This window comes from Phoca vitulina, unplaced genomic scaffold (genome assembly GCF_004348235.1).
Source record: "Phoca vitulina isolate PV1807 unplaced genomic scaffold, GSC_HSeal_1.0 scaffold12, whole genome shotgun sequence".
NCBI lineage: Eukaryota > Metazoa > Chordata > Mammalia > Carnivora > Phocidae > Phoca > Phoca vitulina.
The window spans coordinates 9172925-9188460 of NW_022589715.1; the positions used below are offsets into that span (position 1 = coordinate 9172925).

At 46.6% G+C, this 15536-nt stretch overlaps 1 protein-coding gene across 1 annotated transcript in view; it reads left to right on the forward strand.

The window, feature by feature from the left end:
- SNRNP200 (small nuclear ribonucleoprotein U5 subunit 200) overlaps window positions 1-15536 on the forward strand; it is a 29734-nt gene that overhangs the window by 2598 nt on the left and 11600 nt on the right. The window contains exons 4-25 of the mRNA XM_032410407.1: window positions 708-900; window positions 1599-1654; window positions 3452-3550; window positions 3918-4070; window positions 4179-4278; window positions 4428-4564; window positions 5751-5834; window positions 5927-6100; window positions 6390-6527; window positions 6769-6924; window positions 7690-7860; window positions 9797-9990; window positions 10204-10327; window positions 11409-11558; window positions 11758-11868; window positions 12422-12553; window positions 12718-12906; window positions 13483-13680; window positions 14095-14247; window positions 14363-14443; window positions 14701-14784; window positions 15426-15532. Coding sequence (XP_032266298.1) covers window positions 708-900; window positions 1599-1654; window positions 3452-3550; window positions 3918-4070; window positions 4179-4278; window positions 4428-4564; window positions 5751-5834; window positions 5927-6100; window positions 6390-6527; window positions 6769-6924; window positions 7690-7860; window positions 9797-9990; window positions 10204-10327; window positions 11409-11558; window positions 11758-11868; window positions 12422-12553; window positions 12718-12906; window positions 13483-13680; window positions 14095-14247; window positions 14363-14443; window positions 14701-14784; window positions 15426-15532 — 2984 coding nt within the window. The remainder of the gene's footprint in view (window positions 1-707; window positions 901-1598; window positions 1655-3451; window positions 3551-3917; window positions 4071-4178; window positions 4279-4427; window positions 4565-5750; window positions 5835-5926; window positions 6101-6389; window positions 6528-6768; window positions 6925-7689; window positions 7861-9796; window positions 9991-10203; window positions 10328-11408; window positions 11559-11757; window positions 11869-12421; window positions 12554-12717; window positions 12907-13482; window positions 13681-14094; window positions 14248-14362; window positions 14444-14700; window positions 14785-15425; window positions 15533-15536) is intronic.

A 15536-nucleotide genomic window follows, 5' to 3' on the forward strand; every position in this document is an offset into this window, starting at 1 on the left:
ACTCTTTTTCCATTTTACCGGTGACATATGTGGTGCAAAGAATAGTTAAGTAATTTTCCCACGTCACAGAGGTAGTATTTGGCAGGGCCACCCTATGAGCCTGGGTATTTTGTATCCGGAATCCGTGCTTTTGACCATTATACATGTGTGATTAGATTAGGGGCCTTTATGAGTCTCAGAGGCTCTAGTGAGGACGAAGAATTACCAAAAGTTTGGTAGGCTAGAGGAGCACAGAGCAGTGTCTCTGTTGCCTGGAGAAATGCGCCAGACTGTTGTGGAAGCTGGGTCCTACTTCCTGTGACCACCTACCTAATCTTAAAAACAGGGTTTTCCTACAGTTGTGGCATTTTTTTAATTAACAGTAATGAAAATGGTCAGAAATGGTATTCAGGTTTTAAAGAGGTGTGGCTCTTCACATCCCATTCTTTTTTTTTAAGATTTTATTTATTTATTTAATTGATAGAGAGAGAGAGAGAGACAGCGTGAGAGGGAACACAAGCAGGGGGAGTGGGAGAGGGAGAAGCAGGCCGAGCAGGGACCCCAATGCGGGGCTTGATCCCAGTATCCTGGGATCATGACCTGAGCCGAAGGCAGACGCTTAACGACTGAGCCCCCCAGGCGCCCCTTCACATCCCATTCTTACATAAAGCTGGCAAGTGATGTTCTGTGTCTCGTTCTAAAAATTTTTCTTTTTTTTTGGCCACCAGCCACGTGATATCCTTTGTGGGGCAGCTGATGAAGTTCTAGCTGTCCTAAAGAATGAAAAGCTTCGGGACAAGGAAAGAAGAAAGGAGATTGACCTGCTGTTGGGTCAGACAGATGATACCAGATACCATGTGCTAGTGAACTTGGGCAAAAAGATCACAGACTACGGTGGAGACAAGGAAATCCAGAATATGGGTAACAGCTCTTTATGTCCATATCATATTAAGTGGTTCTTTTGACCTCTAAACTTGATTTTCAAGCCTCAGTCATTAAAACCTCTGAATGTGTCCATGAGTTCCCATAACCTGTTTGGTGTCTGAGGAGTTGTGATCCGTGAATCAGAGTCCCTAGATTACAGCAACTATTTCTTAGTCTTAAGACCTTTTGTATAGAACCTGGGGGAAAACTTGGGCAGAGCCTGTGTGGGAGTGGGCTGGGGGGTGCTCAAGTGGTTCAGCACGCAGCGCAGGGCCATGTCCAGGGTTGGCGGGTTGGAGAAGGCCTCACGGGTGGCAGTATGGATGACTCTCTTATGTTAAGTGTCTTTGTGGGTCCTGAGACCATAGATATATGCTGAGGACGGGCAAGTCAGGTAGTTGGGGAGGAATTAGCTCCATAGTGCCTCATTTCCCTAATTCACTGTTGTCTTCTTCTTTTTTTTTTTTTTTTAAGATTTTATTTATTTATTTGACAGACAGAGACATAGCGAGAGAGGGAACACGAGCAGGGGGAGTGGGAGAGGGAGAAGCAGGCTTCCCGCGGAGCAGGGAGCCCGATGCGGGGCTCGATCCCGGAACCCTGGGATCATGACCTGAGCCGAAGGCAGACGCTTAACGACTGAGCCACCCAGGTGCCCCTCACTGTTGTCTTTTTCCAATCCCTTATTGTTGCAGATGACAACATTGATGAGACATACGGTGTGAATGTTCAGTTTGAGTCTGATGAGGAGGTGAGTGATAAAGTAAACGGACCCAGTCTGTCCTTGTTTTTTGAAATTGTTAAGGTGAGGGGACCACTTCTGGTATAAAGAAGCTCCCTAGCTTAAGCCGGATAAATTTTATGGTGTTATATGGGTGTCAACCTTGGGCATAAATGTTATTTTGCTAAAAATTTGCTATGGTTATCTTTAGGGATTTATAAAGTAAATTTACACTTACAAATGTAAACATATAATAATTTAAAACAAACCAAATAGATTAGTAGAAAGAAGGACAGAAATACAGTGTATACCGTCAGTGAGGGTGTACACCACTCTGTTTTATTCCATTTTAATCTTCTGGTGAGAATTTTCCACTTTTCACTACTGTGTCTTGCTGCCAGTTGCAAAAGCATGCATGTTGGCCCAAGAGCACGGGCATGTTATGTACATGGTTGTCTAAGTTGCAGCAGCCACTGAGATTTACCACCTAATCCGAATTCTTGAATATAACTAAATAGGAACAAATGGGACACTTGAAAAAATTTTCAGAGTTGCCTTAGAGTTCTCAGTGGGCGAGTTTGGCTCAGGTAAAGTGCCGGCCTCGAAATCTCATACACTAAGTAAGACAGGAAGTAGGGGTAGCGCAAGAGAGTCAAAGGAAAGAGCCCCCAGCTGGGAGCCACGAGATCTGAATTTTGGGCCTGTATCTTGGGCAGGCCATTTTGCTTGTTCCTCCATCTGCTGAATAAGATGCCTAAAGTAGATGACTGCTAAGCTGCTTCCTGCAGTGTAGTTAATAGGATTTTTTTTTTTAAGATTTATTTATTTATTTTTTAGAGAGAGGGAGAGACAGCACGAGTGGGAGGGCAGAGGGAGAGGGAGAGAGAATGTCAAGCAGACTCCATGCTGAGTGCAGAGCCCGACATGGGGCTTGATCCCAGGACCCTCGAGATCATGACCAGAGCCGAAACCAAGAGCTGGATGGCTAGCCGGCTGCACTACCCAGGTGCCCCGATGGGATTTTATTTGAGTTTCTTTTTACGTAGTCTCTACACCCAACGTGGGGCTCGAATTCACAACCCTGAGATCAAGAGTTGCATACTCTGCCCACTGAGCCAGCCATGTGCTCTGTTTGTTGCTATTTAAAATCATAAAATCCTATTAACTAGGGATGCCTGGCTGGCTCAGTCGGTAGAGTATGTGACTCTTGATTTCAGGGTTGTAAGTTTGAAACCCACGTTGGGCGCAGATTACTTAAAAATAAAATCTTAAAAAAAAAGTGGCAACAAACTATAGAAGAGTGCTTTGCTTGTAGCATTCATTCGTCAAATGCTTACTAATTACTGTTTGTAGCATGATCCTGTGCTAAGTATTGAGTGCTTACAGTGTGAGAGAGTGTGAATAAAGACAGTGGAGAGCAAGCTAAGTGGTCTCTACATCTCTGGATCACCATGTGTTTTCCCAAGCATAGTTTCTGTATTGTTCTTCCCTCCTGTTAGCTGATAGTTCTATTTTTTCATTTATTGATTGTGCATATACGAGAGAGACTGTGATCCAGTTGGTTGCCATTGTGGCAGCCTAAGGGAAGAAGCAGAAGAGAGAGTAGAAGCATCTAATGAATCCATGCCAAGTGGACTTAGAGTAACGAGATCATTCAATTACATGTACTCTGGAATAAGGCTGACCGTGGCTCCAGGAAGCTGTTGGTTTCCCCCCAGAGCCATTGTTCCAGCCATGGAGCTAATTTTAAGGGACTCAAGGGAGAGGATCTGTGGTGATGTTAGGATCTCCTCCAAATCATGAATTGGGGTTGGGCTGTTTCTGTAGGAAGGTGATGAAGATGTGTATGGGGAGGTTCGAGAAGAGGCATCTGATGATGACATGGAAGGGGACGAGGCTGTAGTGCGTTGCACCCTTTCGGCTAATGTAAGTACAGTTTGTTCTTGCCTGTTGCTGCAAGGCTAGGGGATTTCTGGGTGTAGCATTTGTTTCTTGTATGTAGGTCCTGTTATTTAACTTACCAAGCTGGCCTTTTATAGGAGCCATAATAAACTTTCACGTCTTGATTTTCTTAAGATTTCAGTCACTCATTCTCCTTCCCAAGGGCATGTGTTGATGAAATGTTAGTTTGGTGTGCTCCTGAATTCAGTATAACAGGGTTTTTAAAATTCTGGGAAGTCCTCAAAGGCTGGTAGGCTCTGGGTGGCAAGGAGAACTTTGTTGCAGGATGATGAGAAAGCAGTTGGGCCAGACGGAAACACGGCGTGAGCTAACTGCCTGGTTATTTCTGTAGCTTGTAGCCTCGGGGGAACTGATGAGTTCCAAAAAGAAGGATTTGCACCCTCGGGATATTGATGCATTTTGGCTACAGAGGCAGCTCAGTCGCTTCTATGATGATGCCATTGTGTCACAGAAGAAGGCAGATGAAGTGTTGGAGATCTTGAAGGTACAGCCAAGATGTTGTTTTGTTTTCATTGTATGTATCTTAGCAGATGGGACAGTGGAGGAAGCAGATGGCTGTGTTCTTAATCATGGCGTTACCTTCTCTCTGCAGACAGCCAGTGATGATCGGGAATGTGAGAACCAGCTGGTTCTGCTCCTTGGTTTCAACACGTTCGATTTTATTAAAGTGTTGCGACAGCACAGGATGATGAGTGAGTATATAGTGGTCCTTTCTGGAGTGTATGCACGGCATGTGTGCGTGTGTGATGGAGACTCAGCTTCGGCACCTGTTTTGGTTAATTTGCTTTCTATCCCAACCCCCTGCTCCTTACCTTCCCTTTCGTCCTTTTGCTGTTGGCAGTTTTATACTGTACCTTACTGGCCAGTGCACAGAGTGAAGCAGAAAAGGAAAGGATCATGGGAAAGATGGAAGCTGATCCAGAACTCTCCAAGTTCCTCTACCAGCTCCACGAGACTGAAAAGGAGGATCTGATCCGGGTAAGGCCTGGGTTGGTTTATCTGTCTGATTCCCAAGCTAGAGTGTTTGCTTTGGAAAAGAGACATCAGTTAGAATATTGTAGCTTAGGGGCGCCTGGGTGGCTCAGTTGGTTGAGTGTCCGACTCTTGATTTCCTCTCAGGCCATGCTCTTCAGGGTCGTGAGCTCGAGCCCTGCTTTGGGCTCTAAGCTGAGTGTGGAGCCTGCTTGGGATTCTCTCTCCCTCTGCCCCTCCCACTCGTGTGCACACTCTCTCTCTTCCTCTTAAAAAAAATTGTAGTGTAAAGCTGAATTCCTCTTAGAAGAGGGGGTTGAGGGGTGCCTGGGTGGCTCAGTTGTTTGGATATCTGCCTTTGGCTCAGGTCATGAGCTCAGTCGGGCTCTCCACTCAATGGGGAGTCTGCTTCTCCTGCCCCTCCCCCTCCTTGTGTGCTCTCTCTCTCTCTCTCTGAGCGCCCTCTCTCTCAAATAAATAAATAAAATCTTAAAAAAAAGGGGGTTGAAGTAGTAAAGTATTTCTCTGAATTCTTTGAGCTTTGTCACTGGTACAGATAGAATTAATGCATTCACATTGGTGTGGTCAAGAGACTGCTGGCCTGCTGCTGTCTTCACCAGCACCGTGGGCCCTTCACAGTTGACACAGTAAATCATGGCATCTACTGAAAATGCAGGGATAGAGCACATGTTGGCTGAACACAGAACCCACACTTCTACCCTTAGGGTTAGCCTTGATGCTGAATTGTTAAACATTTACTTTTGACCTGTGCTATGCATTGTCTTTTTTTTTTTTTTAAGAGGAAAGTTTATTTTTTAGAAGATTTTATTCATGAGAGTGCATGTGCACGGGCATGAGTGGGGGAGGGAGAGAGACAAGCAGACTCCCCGCTGAGTGGAGAGCTCGATGAGGGGCTCGATCCCAGCACCCCGAGACCACAACCTGAGCTGAAGTCAGATGTTTAACCAACTGAGCCACCCAGACATACCTGCATTGTCCCTTTAAAGCTGTTTACTTGCTTCCATCATTCTGGCGGTCCCCGTGGCAAGTGTCTGAACATAAAGGGCCGTCTTTCTGTTTTGGGACTTACTGGTCAGCATCTGTGAATCAAGCTTAGCTAAGCAGGGACTGAAAGGGACCAGAACCTACAATGGTGATGAACTGTTATTTTTTGTGCCTTTCCCCATTATAGGAGGAAAGGTCCCGGAGAGAGCGAGTGCGTCAGTCCCGGATGGACACGGACTTGGAAACCATGGATCTGGACCAGGGTGGAGAGGTAAGTCTCAGGGTCATTTCCAAGGCGGTGCTGGATGGGAAACTCATTTGTTCACCTTGCTCACTTTGGGTTTTTGTTTTTCATACTCCCAGGCACTGGCTCCACGGCAGGTTCTGGACTTGGAGGACCTGGTTTTTACCCAGGGGAGCCACTTCATGGCCAATAAACGTTGTCAGCTTCCTGATGGGTCCTTCCGCCGCCAGCGCAAGGGCTATGAAGAGGTGCATGTGCCTGCTCTGAAGCCCAAGCCCTTCGGTTCAGAAGAAGTGAGTGAATTGCGTTTCTCAGTTTTCTTCAGTTTCCACCTCTCTTCCAGCTTGGATTTCAGCCCATTGGCCAAAATGTGGCCTTGTCTCATCGGTAGTTTATCCCTGATGTGGGAGCTGCTTCAGAGGTCCCCTGTTTTGATTGTGAGCCCTGGGACAGTAGTGAATCTCCTTCAGTGGAGAGTTACGGGAGGGGGGGTGGGCAGGAAGTACGGTCCTGGCCATCCCACAGAAACGGCCTGCACGAGGGTGCTGCCAGTGGGACGTGAATGGCGTTTCTTTCTTCTAGCAACTGCTTCCAGTGGAGAAGCTGCCGAAGTATGCCCAGGCTGGATTTGAGGGCTTCAAAACACTGAACCGGATCCAGAGTAAACTCTACCGTGCCGCTCTGGAGACAGATGAGAATCTGCTGCTGTGTGCCCCTACGGTAAGAACTGCCCTGACCGCTCGCTCTTGTGCGGAGTGCTGGCTATTTTTGGTGGCAGGATTGTTCATCTTCACCCATATTCCATCCCCCCCAACCCCTGCCCCGAGTTCGTTCTTCTCTGATGGAAGAGTTATTAAATGGTCAGATACAATTCCCAGGACATGCTCTTGTGTCTGTTTTGGTGATAAGCCTGTGGAAGTGAGGGCAGGTGAACAGACCTCATCCTCGACCTCCGTTTTAGGGTGCGGGTAAGACCAACGTGGCTCTGATGTGTATGCTCCGAGAGATCGGGAAACACATTAACATGGATGGCACTATCAACGTGGATGACTTCAAGATTATCTACATCGCTCCCATGAGATCTCTGGTACAGGAGATGGTGGGCAGTTTTGGAAAGGTAAGGGAGTAGAAAGGTATTGTGAATGGGTCTAGGGTGTCACTGCTTGTATTAGGCCATCCCTGGAATGCCTCCTAGGGTATTTTTCTTCCACTTCAAAGTGGAGCATGACCCAAGTTCAGAGTGTTTCTGAAGCAAGAATATCCTGGATCTATCTTGGACTTTTGCACGGATTTAGCATCTTTTTTTTAATTCTCTGTGTAGCAGTTTTCTGTAGTTATCATTTACATTATTGAAGAACTTAAGAAACACTCGCGGGGGCCATGGTTGATAGTAGATCTAGTGATGTTTTTTTTTTTTTTAAGATTTTCTTAATTTATTTGACATAGAGATAGCAAGAGCAGGAACACAAGCAAGGGGAGTGGGAGAGGGAGAAGCAGGCTTCCTGCCGAGCAGAGCAGGGAGTCCGATGTGGGGCTCGATCCCAGGACCCTGGGATCGTGACCTGAGCCGAAGGCAGATGCCTAACGACTGAGCCACCCAGGCGCCCCGACCTAGTAGTGTTTTATTCTAGGTCCTGTTATCTACAAGTTTCCATTTTCCCCTCTTGTCTGCAGACGCCCCAGAGATCCTTTGTCTGCTTCATTTGCCTAAGTGTAAACTTGATTTGTTTTACATGTATGTGTTTGTAGGATGGATCTAATTCATTTGATATTTCCCTGTTGGGTTGATACCTCCTGCCAGTACCCTCTTCTCAGACTTCCCACAGTGTGGTGGCAGGGCCCCTAGAAGCAGTTTTACCTGATGTGCCTCCCCTCCACCTAGCGCCTGGCCACCTATGGCATCACTGTTGCGGAACTGACTGGTGACCACCAGCTGTGCAAGGAGGAGATCAGTGCCACTCAGATCATCGTCTGCACCCCCGAGAAGTGGGACATCATTACCCGCAAGGGTGGGGAGCGCACCTACACCCAGCTCGTGCGGCTCATCATTTTGGTGAGCAGGGAGTACTTGGGGACATAGAAACCAGGCCTGGTTGAGGAGGGTTTGCTGGGAGTTTTTTTTTTTTTTTAAGATTTATTTATTTGAGAGAGCAAGCAAGTGAGCCGGGGTGGTGGGAGGCAGGGACAGGGGGGAGAGAGAATCTCAAGCAGACTGCCCACTGAGCGCAGAGCCCGCCACGGGGTTCGATCTCATGACCCTGAGCTCATGACCTGAGCCAAAATCAAGAGTCAGACGCTTAACCGACTGAGCCACCCAGGTGCCCTGGGTTTGCTGGGTTTTAACACTGACCATTTCTTCAATGCTTTCCTCCAGTCACTAGCCTGTATGATGACAGTTGTCAGCATTGCTGTTACCATTAAATGAGAATCTGCACCTAACAAGCATTTCTGAGAAGGTGCATGGTGTTTGCCATGTTGTTATTCATGTCTTTTTTTGAACATAATTTTTTTTTTGAATAAATGTAAACAGACATAACTGTGTCTTCCCAGGATATTAAAGGGCTTTATAAATAAATAATCCATTGTCAGAGGGAACGAGTAAGGAGTCAGGATATTGTGTTCCATATACACAGAAGCACCAAGGAAAAAATGACTTTGAGTCAGAGTGTAGTTTGCCTAAGTTGTCCGGGAGAGCAGGAAGGAGGCCTCGTGTGCTGATTTTCAATATCATAGAGCGGGGGTTGGCCAGCTGTGGCTATTGGTTTTGGAATACAGCCATACCCATTTATTTACGTGTGGTTTACAGCTGCTTTTGTGCTGCAGGGACAGAATCAAGTACAGCGGACTCTTGAACAGCACGGGCTTGAACCGCATGGGTCCATTTATATGTTGATTTTTTAAAAAATACAGTACAGTACTGTGTGTTTTTCCTTATACTTTTAATAACTTTTTTTTAGTGTATTTTATTGTAAGAATACAGCATATAAAACATGTATGAAATACATGTTAGTCAACCATTTATGTTGTTGTAAGACTTCTGGTAAAGAGTAGGCTATTTGTAGTTAAGTTTTTGGGGAATCAAGGTTACAAGTAGATTCTCGACTGTGTGGGGCACCCCTAGCCTGTGTTGTACAAGGGTTAGTTCTGTTTGTAGCAGAGACTGTATGGCCCACAAGCCTAAAATACTGATTGTCCAGCCCTTTATGAAGTTTGCCAACCCCTGCTTTAGAGCCTTGCTACTCAGAGTCTTGTTACAAGTGCAGAGTCCCTGGCCCCATCCCGCACCTACTGAAATATAATCTTTTTTTTTAAGATTTTATTTATTTATTGAGAGTGAGCATGAGCTGGGGGAGGGGCAGACAGAGAGGGGGAGAGAGAGAATCTCAAACAGACTCTGTGCTAAGCACGGAGCCCGATGTTGGGCTCGATCTTGGGCTCGATCTCCTGACCCTGAGCTCATAACCTGAGTGGAAATCAAGAGTTGGGCAGTTGACTAAGCTACCCAGGTGCCCCATGATCTGTTTTTCAGTAAGATCCCCTGCTGCATGCTGAAATTCAGGTAGCACTGCCTTAGGCTATGAGAACTCGTCCTTTGATTCATGATATCTTTTGCAAGTACAGAGTAGTAAGGATGACTGCGCAGAGGTGAAGCCTTATTGGATATAAATATGGTCTGCTCAGAATCTTCATTTTCAGTAAAAAAATTTATCTTTGAGTGAAGTTATGAACTCCTTTACCTGAAGTATCAGATTTTCTTGCCATAAAGCATGTTTTACTAAACTAGCAACATAGCTCAGTGGTCACAGCACGGTAATTTCTGGAGTATTTCCTAGTGCATGTTGTCTCACCCTTTGGGTTTCTCTTGCTTGGGATCCCTTTTCTTCCTTATTTGCCATGTCCAGTATGTACTATAAGACGGGACTATTCTCTGGAAAGAGGGCTACATTTTTCTGGTCCTAGAGGTAATTTGCGGCCCCCTCATTCCTTAGGATGAGATCCACCTTCTCCACGATGACAGAGGTCCTGTCTTAGAAGCATTGGTGGCTAGGGCCATCCGAAACATTGAGATGACCCAGGAGGATGTCCGACTCATCGGTCTTAGTGCCACCCTCCCCAACTATGAAGATGTGGCTACCTTCCTGCGTGTCGATCCTGCCAAAGGCCTCTTCTACTTCGACAACAGGTATGAGAAAAAGTGGAAGAAGTTTAACCAGGGTGACCTTCTTGCTGCCCTTCCCCTTTTTGAAAGAGCTTTGTTGGATTGGGTATTAGAAGGGTCTTTGGGTTTTGATGTGGTGTGAATTCAGAAAGGAGTATCATTCCTGGGCAATGAAAATGACTGTTTCCTCAGTATCCTATGCCAGAAGCCTCATTTGTCTAACTGTTGAACTTCTAGCTTCCGCCCAGTGCCTCTGGAACAGACTTATGTGGGTATCACAGAGAAAAAAGCTATCAAGCGTTTCCAGATCATGAATGAAATAGTCTATGAGAAAATCATGGAACATGCTGGAAAAAATCAGGTCTGTCTATGGTTTCCTGTTGAACTCTGTTGTTTTGAATTTTTGATATATAATCAGGCAAGATTGACAAAAATAAAGAGAGAAGACACACACAGATCACCAATATTAGGAATAAAATGGGATATTACTATAGAATCTGTAGCCATTGAAAGGGTAATAAAAGAATACTATGAACGACTTTACATGTAAATTTTGAGAACCTAGAAGAAATGGGCCAATTCCTCCAAAAGTACCAACTACCAAAAACTCAAGCCTAGATGAAATAGATAACCTGAATAGTCTCATAACCATTATAAGAAATTGAATTTGTAATTTAAAAACTCCCAAAAAAGAAATCCCCAGGTGCGGATAATCTCTGTCTCTGCATTATCAGGGATCCTTCCACAAAAGATTTGGGTTGCTGACACTAAAAATGTAACACAGTAAAAATAAAGATGAAAATTAAAAACTAGTGAAAGCATTTTACTAGAAAAATATAATTTTTTAATTGATTGTTAAGTACATCAAGATAAAAACTAAGAAAAAGCAACAGATAGTGTATAAGATTTTTGTCTGATAAAAAGCATATGAATTTAAATGAAGAGACAAATCTTTTCTTGGCACTAAATACTTGGATGACTTTCCTACCAAATGGTACTAGTCTCATTCTGAGACTTACTTCCTCGGTCCTTTTATAAAGTCTAGTGCCCACCATTTAATACAACATTTCAGCTGTTACTTTGCAGACACATTTCTCAGGTGGCTTAGAATCCTGTCAGGTGCCCGAACACAAATTCGTAATTGAGATTTCCTGAATTTGCTTCCTTATTATATTTAACCATGGTTTCAGAGATAGAGTGCTTAAGAGTTAGCCTAGTTTCCCGGCTACAGGACTCTGCCACTGTACTTTGTAGTTTCATTCACATAGGGTCTTGCCAGCTTCTGAGTCAGTATATGTTCCTGCCATTGCTCCTCTTCTAGACTTTGGTTTCTCACCTCATAATGGTGTAGCCTCTGCTTCCTGCTGCTGGTGCCTCAGGGCCGTAGGGGGTGCTGCGGTAGCCGTGTCTCTTGACTGTGGCCAACAGTGGTTTTTCTGTAGGTGCTGGTGTTCGTTCACTCCCGGAAGGAGACCGGGAAGACGGCCAGGGCCATCCGGGACATGTGCCTAGAGAAGGACACGCTGGGTCTGTTTCTGAGAGAGGGCTCAGCCTCCACAGAAGTCCTTCGGACAGAAGCTGAGCAGTGTAAGGTGAGGAGACAGTCCCAGTTCTCTGTTCCTACCTGGTAACTGGCTCAATCCAAGGTTGTCCAGAGAGTCCTCGACTGCACTGTGGGTGGTTATGGGGACTAGGTTAAGGGGCAGGGTCTCACTGAAGAGATCTACTTAGTCTCTGTAGAGTTCCCACGGCGAGGCTCACCTCCTCACCTGTTCTTTTTCTGTCCCACAGAACCTGGAGCTGAAGGATCTTCTGCCGTATGGCTTTGCTATTCATCATGCGGGCATGACCAGAGTTGACCGGACACTTGTAGAGGATCTTTTTGCTGATAAACACATTCAGGTGAGGGTGGGCAAAATGTAGGCTTCAGAAGACCTGAAATGTCAAATGCCGTACGTTTGTGCCCAGTACTTTGTTTCTGGCTCAGGTAAACCAGGTCAGAGGGTGTGGTAGTACAGTAGATAGGACGTGCCCCCTCTGCCCGCTCTTTACGTACTGCGTGAGGGAAGGTGAGTGATTTTAGGAAATTGTCTGAGAAGCATGACAAAGGAAGCATGTTGGTGACTCCAGATATCGCCAAGCAGGGCCTTGTGAGGTTAGGACCTTGTTTGTTCTCTCTCAGAATAGGGCGTGTTATTGTCTAGTAATCTTAAGTTGATTAATGTTGGTCTACGCTTTTGCCTGTTAAGTATCTCTAGAATTGCGAAATGTTAATTGTTGAATAGATGAGGAACCCAAGGACTCCTTCCCTGTTTATTCCAGTGTTACCTTGACAAGTGTGGGGCCCACTCAAGTCCTGCTAGAAGCTCTGAGGCCGGTTTCCTAGAGGACTAGGGGATACTAACCCTCCGGTGGTAACATCTGTTTTCCTTATTACCTTGCCTTGCTTCTGTAGGTCTTAGTTTCCACAGCAACGCTGGCTTGGGGTGTGAATCTCCCTGCACATACAGTCATCATCAAAGGAACCCAGGTGTATAGTCCAGAGAAGGGGCGCTGGACAGAACTAGGGGCACTGGACATTCTGCAGGTATAGAGCTTTTGAGGTTATTTTCAGTGGGGAAAAGTATCCTGGGTATGCAAGGGGGCCAAAAAAGTGGCAGATGGAAGGTGGGGTTCTGTAAAGTAGAAGCCTGGGAACAAATCCATAAGCTCTGTGACCACAGCCCTCTTGGTTTGCTGTCTCTGACCTAGATGCTCGGACGTGCTGGAAGACCCCAGTATGACACCAAGGGCGAAGGCATCCTCATCACATCTCACGGGGAGCTACAGTACTACCTGTCCCTCCTCAACCAGCAGCTTCCTATCGAGAGCCAGATGGTTTCGAAGTTGCCTGACATGCTTAATGCCGAAATCGTGCTGGGGAACGTGCAGAATGCCAAGGTAGGCAAGGGCTCTGCTTTTGGCGCTTCTTGCTTTCTCAGGAGAAGTCAAGGTACCAGGGGTGGGATGGTCTCCGGTGTGGTGCTGTGGGCCACTGGCATCCAGGGACCTCCAACCCTGCACCCCACATCTTTGATGTAAGTAGTCTCTTAGAAGCTTGTCAAGTCTGTGGCAGACGGTTCACCTTGTTACTGAGACCTCAGAAAGCACACTCTGTCTCTTTAATAATGAAATGTTAAAAATCTTCAGAAGACAATAAAATCCACATTCTTATAGTTGGGGATTGATTTTTTTTTTTTTTAAAGATTTTATTTATTTATTTGACAGAGAGATAGAGAACAAGTAGGCAGAGAGGCAGGCAGAGGGAGAGGGAGAAGCAGGCTCCCCGCTGAGCAGGGAGCCCGATGCGGGGCTCCATCCCAGGACCCTGAGATCATGACCTGAGCCGAAGGCAGACGCTTAACCGACTGAGCCACCCAGGCGCCCCTGGGGATTAATTTCTAAGCAATCTATGGGAGCATTTCGTTTGGACATAAGTTCTCCATGCTAAGACCCACAAGCTTTCTCTTCTTGTAGGATGCGGTGAACTGGCTGGGCTATGCCTACTTGTATATCCGAATGCTCCGATCCCCAACCCTCTATGGCATCTCTCACGATGACCTCAAGGGGGATCCCCTGCTGGACCAGCGCCGACTGGATCTGGTTCATACTGCTGCCTTGATGCTGGATAAGAACAATCTGGTCAAGTATGACAAGAAGACAGGCAATTTCCAGGTGAGTGGGCTGAGGGATTGAGGCAAAGGTCTCAGTAAAAGTGGTAGCCCCAGGAGATAATTTTTCAAAATGCGTTCTTGATTTGGGTACTGCCCGTCTAATTGCCCGTTGCTTGGAACAGTAGAAAAACAGGTGCAATTGGACCATTGCTTTTGAATCTGGGAACTTCCCAAATGGCCTACTAGAGCCTGCCGGTACCTCCTTTCTGTCACTTTCGTTGAGGTGGCTAATTCAGCTGTCTTTTCTGTGTGGGTATCAGCTCACCATTGGCCAGGGTACTGTGCCCTCTTTGCTCATGTGCGTGGGCCGGGAGCTTGCGTTGCTGTGAGTCCGTCCGGTGGGCACCCGTTGTCCGCAGTGAGAGTTCGGCCACTTGTTCTTGATCACTGTTGGGTTGAGTGTCCTCCCCCGTAGGTGACCGAGCTGGGCCGCATCGCCAGCCACTACTACATCACCAACGACACGGTGCAGACCTACAACCAGCTGCTGAAGCCCACCCTGAGCGAGATTGAGCTTTTCAGAGTCTTCTCCTTGTCCTCAGAGTTCAAGAACATCACTGTGCGAGAGGTGAGTCCCCCCATAGCCTGTTGGGACAGGGGCTTGGTACTCCTTGCCGAGGTGCTGGATGGGTTCTCTCCTTGGTTCCCTGGCTTTTCCGTGACATTTTTCCTTCTGGTGGCAGGAGGAGAAGCTAGAGCTGCAGAAGCTGCTAGAGCGGGTGCCTATCCCGGTGAAGGAGAGCATTGAGGAGCCCAGCGCGAAGGTGAGCACGCCCCCTGCTGGGGAGAAGGAGCGGTGGTTTTGTAATCTCCTAATTCGAGTTTGTGTTTGGTGACTTGCTCCGTTCTCCCAGTTTTTGCATCCTTCTCACGTGTTCTTTTTATGTGGAGTAGTGATTATTTAATGTCTTTAAAGCAAGATCTTAGCTGGCATGGACTCCAGAACAGAAGTGTGATGCGCTTTCTTGGACTGGACTGTTCAGTGATTGGCCACCTTCTGACCATCCTTGCTTTTTTCCAGATCAATGTGCTGCTCCAGGCCTTCATCTCGCAGCTGAAGTTGGAGGGCTTTGCGCTGATGGCGGACATGGTATATGTCACTCAGGTGAGAGCAGAGTGGTGCTGCCCGAAGAGACGTTAACAGCTCACAGCCCTGTGCTGGTGTGCGTCTTGGAGAAAGGAGGCCTGACCCTAGTGAGGGGGAAAGAAGGCCAAGTTTTGCCCTTTTAGGCTCGTTGGTTGATGTGTGTCTGGTATAGCTACTCTGTTCCACCAACCTTGAGCATGTGGAGAGGTAGGGCCGTGAGAGAGAGTGCTGGGGAGAGCCATGGACATGGTGTCTGCTTCCCTACAGAGAATGACTTCCCACTGTGGCCCCTGGGCTCGGATGTAAATCCGGAAATGGCAAAAGGCCCTCAGCTCTGCTTTGTTTTTATCTCTAAGGGCAAGTCACTAGCATCTTTACTCTTGCTAGACCCCTAAGTGCTAAGTGAGCCGAAGCTTTAAAATCATGCAGTGAGTATTAGGTTAAGGTATACAGTGAGCTCGAGCAGCACTTTTCTAACTATTTTGTGTTCAGCAAGCATCTCCTATATAAAAGGGAACAGTAATTATAGAGGGACTTTGTTTCTGAGTGGTGTGCCTAATTGCATCAGGCCTTCAGGTAATGAAGCCTTGTGTTGGGTGGCTTCATTAGGTCTGGGGATAGTAGGGACTTAACAGAGCGAATACTTTCTCTTTCCCTAGTCGGCTGGCCGGTTGATGCGTGCCATCTTTGAAATTGTCCTGAACCGAGGTTGGGCGCAGCTTACAGACAAGACACTGAACCTCTGCAAGATGATTGACAAGCGCATGTAA